Below are 7,428 nucleotides of genomic sequence, written 5' to 3'. Positions count from 1 at the left end.
GGCCAGGCCAGGCGCCCCTCGCCCAGCCGGCGCCCCCTCCCGCCCGCCCGCCCGCCCGCCCCAGATCCGCGCGCCCCGCCCTCTGCCGCCCTCCGCGGCCTGGGCACGCGACCGGTGGAGGCAGGGGGGCGACCGTGCATGCATTTGCTCCTGTGCGGCGCACCTCTCGGCTGCAGAATAAGAGTGCGGATGTGTGTGCTTTGACTCACTGATTCCGACTGCTGAGCTTTCTGGCACAAAAATGATACTAAAATTTCTGTCTCCCCAGGGAGAGGATGAGCCAGGGTGACTCAAACTCAGCCGCAATCGCACATGCAGCTGAAGATGTTCAGGGTGATGACAGATGGATGTCACAGGTACTGTTCCCATGACATTTGGATTGGTTGGAACGGCTCATTTGCTTCAGTCGTTCTTAATGTACCAAACTGATGAATGCTCAGAGAGTTACCTTGTGGAAGAAGGCAGTAGCCCTGTTGGGAATAGCAGAATGCACATGAGTATTAGCTATTTTATGCACTTCAGCATCCTAGAACTCTTGTGCAAGCCACACATTCTCCCCCCCCCACTTCCAAATGGGGCAGTGGAGTGGGCATTGTAGCTGAGGAAGTGCAGATGACCGACTGGCAGGAGACTAGTGAAGTCGTTCCTTTCTTGTGCAAATGAGCTGGTGATATTTGTGCTTTAATTTTGGCGCTTCTGTTCTCCAGCATAACCGATTTGTCTTGGACTGCAAGGACAAGGAACCAGATGTGCTGTTTGTCGGAGACTCCATGGTGCAGCTGCTACAGCAGTATGAGGTATTGAGGGGTAGGAGGTAGAGCGCCGTGCTAGAGAGACATGAAAGGTGGCTTTCCCAGCAGCAGATAATTCTGAGACTTGTTCTCATAGGAGTGGGCAGAAAGTAAATTATAATCCATTAGCTAGCTAACTGCTCTCTGGTTTTTGAGATTTTTGTAAAGGATGCTGGACTACATGGTCTGTGGTCTGATCCAATGCCACTTGATCTTGAGCAAAAGTGAGTTCCTCATATGGGGTAGTGAATACCTCAGCAGACCCTGGGGGTGCTAGGTTTGGTTTGATTAGGTCTTGTAACACTGGTAGGCCCAATATTGCCTTAATTTCAGAATTATCTTTTTGCACCAAACTGCTCTGAGCTTGTGCACCAGGGGACAATTCTCTGATCCATTTCAACAGATGGACCCCCCCTTTTGTGCATCAAAACATCATTGGCTCGGAATATTTCATCTTGAGAATGCTCTTAGTGAAATGCTCTTCTTTGTTCAGTTTAAAGGTAACACGGCAAATTGGTTTCTGGTTACAGATATGGCGAAAGCTCTTTTCACCCCTACATGCGTTGAATTTTGGGATTGGAGGGGACACAACGGGGCATGTTTTGTGGAGGCTGAAGAATGGTGAACTGGAAAATATTAAGCCCAAGGTAAATACAGGCGCTGGGTATGTCTGTATGTGGAACGCTGCTCTTCTCCAAAGAGCCAATGTGCAGGTTGATTCTCCAGCCCAAGCACAGCCTTGTGCTTATAAACACTTATTACTTTCGTGTGTCTGTTAGTATTATTTACCATTATAGCCTATGAAGGATGACATGTGAGGAGGTGGGACTGTTGGGGCCCTGAGCAGTGCATGCTTTTCCTTCCCTCCCCCCTGAGGCAGTATAACGCAGGAATCACTCCCTGCTTTCACTCTTGATTTTTCTTCTCTTCCACAGGTCATTGTTCTTTGGGTTGGAACAAATAACCACGAAAACACAGCAGAGGAAGTAGCAGGTGGAATAGAAGCCATTGTGAGGTTGATCAATGTGCAGCAGCCCCAGGCCAAGATTATTGTACTGGTACGCTTAGCTGTGCTCAGGGAGCTGGCAGCACTCTTGACATTGTGTGCTTTTTGCCAGTACCCTTCCATCAAGAGGAAGTGTAACATTGTGAGGGGAAGAGTACAGCACAGAGAGGTTGCTACTTCCTGTCTGAGGAATTCTCCAGGAAGAAGGCCCATAAAGCCTTTTATTAAGTCAAGCAGCAAATGGAATGAGGGGTGGGCACCTGCCCTGAGCCACAGTTCCTTCTGGGAAAGGAACTCTTGTGCTTCAGGGAAAGGATCCTGGACCAGGAACGAAGGGCTGCCCCACCTTGCTGGGGGGAAACCCATTTTATCCCTGAAAATTGTTTCCAGGTCATGCCAAGTCATAAAGAAAGTGGGGGAAAGTAGGTTTCCTTTTTGTGGCATGAAAATTTGTTTTTAGGAAAGCAAGCATCAGTAATAATAAGCATCCCCTTCTTGCTCAGATTGTGCTATATGGTGTGCTGAGAATGTTGAGTAAGACTGATGGAGTATATTACAAAAATCAAAATAACCTTTTCTTTAAAAAGAAAAGAAAATGGGAGTGGAAGGGAGTAGCAGTGCTAAAGGGAACCATCTGTGGCCTCTCTCAGAGCACGTGAAGAATAAAAGTTTCAGGCGCTTCTTGAAGAGGATGTTCTCCCCACAGACGGGGATGCATGCAGTGCACAGGACATCTGAATTGCCCACCAGTGTGCAGAGAGATGGTGGGACGGATTTCTAAGTAGTAGGTGGTGTGTTAAGCCCAGAGTGATGCCGCGATAGGATCCGCACAGTAAGAGAACCCAGGGTGCCTCCTGAAGTGCTTCTGTTTCTTCCTTGTCACGTCTCCTCTCTCCAGGGCTTGTTACCACGTGGCGAGAAGCCGAACCCGCTGCGGCAGAAGAACAGCCAGGTGAACCAGCTCCTGAAGGCCTCGTTGCCCAAACTCGCCAGTGTTCAGCTGCTGGATGTGGATGTGGGCTTTGTGCATTCAGATGGCACCATCTCCTGCCATGACATGTTTGATTTTCTGCATCTAACGGGCGCCGGCTACTCGAAGATCTGTAAGCCCCTCCACGAACTGATCATGCAGCTGCTGGAGGAGACCCCCGAGGAGAAACAGGCGACTCTGGCCTGAGCAGCCAGTCCCGGGCAGGGCTAGTGGCACCCCAGCTCCGTCGGCGCAGCCCTTCACCCTGGCGGCACTACAGAGCCCTCCTCACTCACTCAAAGCACTTTCCGTGGTTGAATGTTACTGGGTGTTGTGTTTAGCATTGGAAGGGGGGGGAAGCTGACCTAATGGCACCTGGCTCTGCCAAGTAAGTCACTTACCTACAGGGTGAAATTGACCACAGAAGAGTTTTACTTTCCAGTTGTTGCTTGTTTATGGTGCAAACATCCTTGTCCTTCCTCCTCACTGCCAGTTCCCCCCCCCCTTGGTGTTTTGCCAGGCATATCTCAATCACCCTTAAGACTCTCTGTCTTTGCCCACTATTTACACTCACAGTCCACTCTCTGAACCCAAAGCAGCAGTTTGTTTAACAGCTGGAGTGGCTCAGACTTCCTGGGGTTGTTTTTTTCATTTCAAGTCACACAGTTGCTTTCTGGCTTTGGCAGGAGCAACCACCAAACTAACCCCAGTGATAACATACCTTGGACACTTTCAGATGAGAAGTCTTCAGTGAGTGAGCTCATTAAAAAAAGTACTCCTAACCCCTTTGGTTTTCTCTGGCTTGTTGGATGCCATTTCCCTCTTGTGTGGTGGAGACAGATGAGGCTGTCCTGTTGAGCATCCCTGGGAAAGCTGGTCCCCCGTCTGTGCTTTGGTATCACATGCCCAGCTTTCGGGGGGAAAAACCCCCAGTAGATTTGGAGCCCAGCTGGACAACAGTCATTCCCCCCCACTGTCATCCACCTCCCCAGCTGTAAAACTGACATTTCCTCTCGCTGTGATGTTGTGTGCTGCAGGATGCTGTGCAGAGCTCCCCGTATTCGTTGTTTTCACTTTTTAAAAAAAGGAAAAGAAGAATGGCAAAATGCAAATGACTGTTACTTTTCTTCTCGAGATAACAAGAATCTGTAGTCCTTTCCCTTCTCACCCGGCCTGAAAGAGGCAGAAGGTTGATGAGTCCCAAGGTGTATATTTCTTTGTTGTGACTGCCTGTCTTGTACAAGCATTTTATTCAAGCCAGTGGAGCCTCTGACTGGAGAGGACCAAGTCATGCCGCCTCCGTTCCTTCTCCCGACCTGACCATGCTTCTCCTCCAGCAAGGAGACCTGCGGGGGGAGCAGCCGGCTTCTGGGGACCCTGCGAGGCTATTTAGGAGAGGGAGGCTGGCAAGGGCATAAAGCCTTAAGTAATGATTTTTCTCCACAGGAGAGAGCGTCTTTGAGATAACTCCTCGATGGCTGACTTTTACCCAGCCAAGCAGCTGAGTCTTTGCCAGCGAGTCACAGCACAAATGTGTGCCTCCTCCCCGAAAGGAGGTTTTGTGCTTGTGTCTTCTGTGGCCGTTCTCTTTATAAAAAGGCTTCCTTCACGTAGAGAGGGTCCCACACATAAGCGTGTCCTCTGACCTGTGTCCTTGCTTGGTGGCTTCCAAGTAGGTGCCTCCCTATCGTTTGTCTGCCTGATCTCCTCTTGCATTGTGGACTTTCTCCAGCATAAGCAGGAGAATCCCAAAAGTGCCCCAGCCATTCTTGAAATAGGACTTTTAGAGAATCTTGGTATGGAGGGGGCAGAGATTGCCAAAGCCCTAGAGGGCGGGATTTTGGGAGGAAGCAGAGGAGTGGATGTTCAAAATGGGGCTGGCCAACCGCTGCCGAGGCCTTGGCTTCCTGCTGCTTATCCAGTGAGAAACGTTGGTGGAAAGGGGGACACGTTACTGACCAAATGTTCCCTAGAACTTTGTGGCATTCCTTCCACGTGACCTGACCAGCTGTTTGTGGGCCAATGTTCCATTGATGAAAAGCTGTAAGGTACCCAGAGCTGTCTGCCTCTGGCTGAGAAGCCTGAAAAGGGAGAGCTCAGTCAGCCCCACAGTTCCAGGGTCTTGGCGTAGTGCCTGGCTCTGAGCTGAGCCCGGCTTCGCAGCACTTTGCCATTTCCCCAGCATGCTCTCCCGGCTCCTCCAGGGAAGTAGGGCAGCGTCCTCTCTCACCAAGGAGGCCCTCTTGCCCTCAGCATGACTGGGAGATGCGGCAGCAGCACCCCCTCTGGCCATTCACACAAGTGCATCTCTTGGACTTCTGTTGGCCTCCACCCGTGCCAGCCATCTGGGTAGCTGCCAGGGGTCCTGATCCTGGGATATGCTGAGAAGCTGTTCTGTCTGCTTCCGCGCTATCCGCCACTTCGGAAGCTGCTGCCCTCCCCGGCCGCCTGAGCTTTCGCTCAGATCCTTCCCTTTCCTTAGTCTTGTTGCTGTTTCTGTCGTGTGCCGCAGCCCGGAATCTTGTTTGTCCTGTGGTGTAGGAGCATTGCCAATTTTATATTTATTGCAGCAAAGAAGTGTGAAACAAAGGTTAAAGATAGTTGTCTTTATCTTGTAATGCGTACGTGGCTGTAACTGGGGGCCGACAGAGAGAAATCGTGCGGGCCAGCAACTCGTTTGCTTGCTCAGGATGTGGGAATGCAATGGAACCCTTGCTTTGCCGCTGGGAGGGAGCGTGCTTCCCCCTCCCCCTTCAGTAGTAGCTGACCGAGCCCTCCGCTCCCGCCCTACCACAGCAATGATTCTGCTTTGGCAAAATGGCATGGATGGCTGGTAGTGTGCCCTCTTTAGTGCATATTCCAATATAAATGTATGTTTCACCAGTGACTTCTTGGTGTCTGTCTTATTTGTGTGGAAGAGGGTGAGGCTGTTTGGGACTTCACAGCTTCTGAAGTTCTGTCTCAAGTTGTATTAAGAACTCTGTGTGCGCGTGTGCATGTATCAGGGTCCGGGATGCGGCAGTCCATGCTGTGGAACAAGCCTGTCGGCTGGTGGCTGCCGGAAGATATCCCAGCTAGTTTTGGTTGGCTCCCAAAAGTACAAGGAAAGGCCGCTGTCAGGTGCCTCAGTGGCACCACAGGTTTGTAATGAGTTTCAGGGGCAAAACTTGCCCCAGAGCCAAAAAGGTTTCATTTCTGCTTAGTGCTGACTGTGCAGAGTCACTTCACCTCCGTCTCTGTACCACCAGAGCATCTCTCTTGTGACCTGGGTTGGTTCTGTGCTTGTTGGACATGCTAACACTGCTATCCGCAAAAGACTGGGGGTCAGGCTCTAGCAAGCGGTGGCAAATGCTCTGGAGGATGGAGCAAGTACAGAGCAACTGGCCACCAGTGTGGCATGTGGGGGGGGCACTGTTTGCTATGCTGAGTGCAGTATGAACGAGTGGTGCAAGCAGACAGCTGGCTGGGTCCCATTAGGCCAGCAGGCACCTGCCTTTGGTGGCGTTTCAGTTGCCCCTGGGCAAGAAACAGCGGGCTTCCCACCTTCTGCCATGGATGCACCTGCCCTGGGGTGGGGGTGGGGTGCTCCCATTCTGGCAAGGTCAAGGGAATGCTCCCTAAGAATGTTTGGTAGCAACTATGAGTTCTTTGACTGCAGATAAGCAGGAACGTGCTTAAATTATTGTCATGTTTGGTTTCTCCCAGCTGCTCTGGTGTCCCTCCAGGCTGAATATTTCTCTTTGGCGCACCCACCCCGCCACACTGGGGCATCTTCTAGCCAGGGGAATGCATGGCTGGGGGGGGGGGCAGCCTGGAAGGGGAGAGGTTTCGGGGGTGCTGCCCCAGGGAGCCCCCGTTGCCTCAGCACTTGGAAGAGAGGCAGGGTCGGGGCCAGTGTTCCCTCTAAGCTGAGTTAGTGTGAGCTAGCTCGCAGTTTTTTAGCCTCCAGCTCACAGATTTTTTGTCTTAGCTCCGGAAGGATGGCTCCAGAGCAAACGAATTGATGCAGGAGCCAAATCGCTCGCTCACAACTTTAAGGCCAGGAACGCGCAAAGTAGAATTTTTGCTCACAAGACTCTGCAGCTTAGAGGGAGCGTTGGTCTGGGCCCGGTCCATCCGCGGAGGGGAGGTCAGAAGAAGAAGAGATTGGATTGATGCCCCGTGGCCCTTCGCTACCCAAAGGAGTCTCAGAGCGGCTTGCAAACTCCTTTTCCTCCCCCACCCCCTCCCCACAACAGACACCCCCTGTGAGGTGGGGGGTGGGGCTGAGAGAGGGCTGCTCTTTCTCAAGGACGGCTCTTATCAGAACTACGGCTTGCCCAAGGCCATCCGGCCCCAGGTGCAAGCGGAGGAGGAGGAGGCGTGGGGGAATGAAAGCCGGTTCTCCCGGATGAGAGTCCTCTGCGCACTTCGCCACTGCACCAGACTGGCAGGTGGATGAGCGAGGAAGCCCCGAGCTGCGGCGCAGGGAACAGGCAGCCGCCTCCCTCCGTCCCCCGGGCGAGCGAGGGAGTCCTGGCGCGGGCCGGGGCCGCCACCCACCTGCTCTGGCCTCGGGAAGGGCCGCCGCCGGGGCTCGGCAAGTCCCTGCAGCAGCAGCAGCGCCAGCCCCAAGCCAGCTAGACGCCCGGCGCGGGGCGGGGAGGGCGGGGGCCCGGGTT

The 7,428-nt window shown here is 52.8% G+C and overlaps 2 protein-coding genes across 2 annotated transcripts in view; both read left to right on the top strand.

Annotated features, from left to right (window-relative positions):
- Positions 1-274: 274 nt before the first annotated feature.
- Positions 275-5,647, top strand: PAFAH1B2 (platelet activating factor acetylhydrolase 1b catalytic subunit 2). The gene is made up of 5 exons (XM_015428058.1): positions 275-356; positions 708-797; positions 1,322-1,438; positions 1,727-1,849; positions 2,696-5,647. Exons 1-5 carry the CDS (start codon positions 276-278, stop codon positions 2,972-2,974), a joined length of 690 nt encoding a protein of 229 aa, XP_015283544.1. The 5' UTR covers position 275; the 3' UTR covers positions 2,975-5,647.
- A 1,557-nt stretch (positions 5,648-7,204) lies between these two features.
- Positions 7,205-7,428, top strand: part of SIDT2 (SID1 transmembrane family member 2) — an 18,305-nt gene continuing 18,081 nt past the window's right edge. Inside the window, exon 1 of the mRNA XM_015428044.1 lies at positions 7,205-7,381. Coding sequence (XP_015283530.1) covers positions 7,205-7,381 — 177 coding nt within the window. The remainder of the gene's footprint in view (positions 7,382-7,428) is intronic.

Source organism: Gekko japonicus, unplaced genomic scaffold (genome assembly GCF_001447785.1).
Source record: "Gekko japonicus isolate JY-2015 unplaced genomic scaffold, Gekko_japonicus_V1.1 scaffold1031, whole genome shotgun sequence".
Lineage (NCBI taxonomy): Eukaryota > Metazoa > Chordata > Lepidosauria > Squamata > Gekkonidae > Gekko > Gekko japonicus.
The sequence above is the reverse complement of the archived record's forward strand: the minus strand, read 5'-3'. Positions and strand labels throughout refer to the sequence as shown.

Coding starts and splice junctions, on each gene's coding strand:
- PAFAH1B2 (XM_015428058.1), top strand. CDS start 276: ATGAGCCAGGGTGACTCAAACTCAGCCGCAATCGCACATGCAGCTGAA. Junction 1,439..1,726: donor TGGAAAATATTAAGCCCAAG/GTAAATACAGGC, acceptor TCTCTTCCACAG/GTCATTGTTCTTTGGGTTGG. Junction 1,850..2,695: donor AGGCCAAGATTATTGTACTG/GTACGCTTAGCT, acceptor TCCTCTCTCCAG/GGCTTGTTACCACGTGGCGA.